This window comes from Morone saxatilis, unplaced genomic scaffold, assembly GCF_004916995.1.
Source record: "Morone saxatilis isolate NCDOM2014 unplaced genomic scaffold, NCSU_SB_2.0 Contig1, whole genome shotgun sequence".
Classification (NCBI taxonomy): Eukaryota; Metazoa; Chordata; class Actinopteri; family Moronidae; genus Morone; species Morone saxatilis.
The window spans coordinates 1,309,404-1,309,923 of NW_023339651.1; the positions used below are offsets into that span (position 1 = coordinate 1,309,404).

Here is a 520-nt window from a genome sequence, read left to right on the forward strand (position 1 = left end):
CTTTCTCCCCTCCTCGGCCGTGCTGCTCTTCTGCTTGGCCGCCTCCCTGTATCGGCCCACAGCAGCGCACTCAGACGCTTCTAATCCTCTTTTGATGAACTTGGTTAATAGACCTCCTGCAGCGGGCTTTGGCTCTGTTCATTAGGCAGCACACGACCCTCTCCACGCCCCCGGAGCACGCACTGCGCGTCCCCGCGGCTCCCATCCCCATAAATTCACCCAAAGTGAAGAAAGTTGAACTTTGTGTTTCTGGCCTTTGCTGGAAGTTTGTTGGGAGAAAGAAGAGGAGCGATGCCGCCGAGTAAAAGCCTCTTTGCGCCTTTCATCTCTGTGGACCCGGAGGGAGGCGTCGGCCCCGCGGCCCCGGTGGCCCTCCACGCCGACATCCACGCTCTGCTGCAGCGGAGCCGCGCACAGGAGCGGCCGGGGACAGAGCGCACCCGGCGGGGCTGCGACCACCGAGACCCCCCGTGCGCCATCGTCGAGCTCCGGCTCGGCCCCGCCGGCGGCGCGCTGCACT

The 520-nt window shown here is 64.4% G+C and overlaps 1 protein-coding gene across 1 annotated transcript in view; it reads left to right on the forward strand.

The window, feature by feature from the left end:
• Nucleotides 1-291: 291 nt before the first annotated feature.
• The window catches only part of atoh1c (atonal bHLH transcription factor 1c), a 706-nt gene continuing 477 nt past the window's right edge, over nucleotides 292-520 (forward strand). Inside the window, exon 1 of the mRNA XM_035668911.1 lies at nucleotides 292-508. Coding sequence (XP_035524804.1) covers nucleotides 292-508 — 217 coding nt within the window. The remainder of the gene's footprint in view (nucleotides 509-520) is intronic.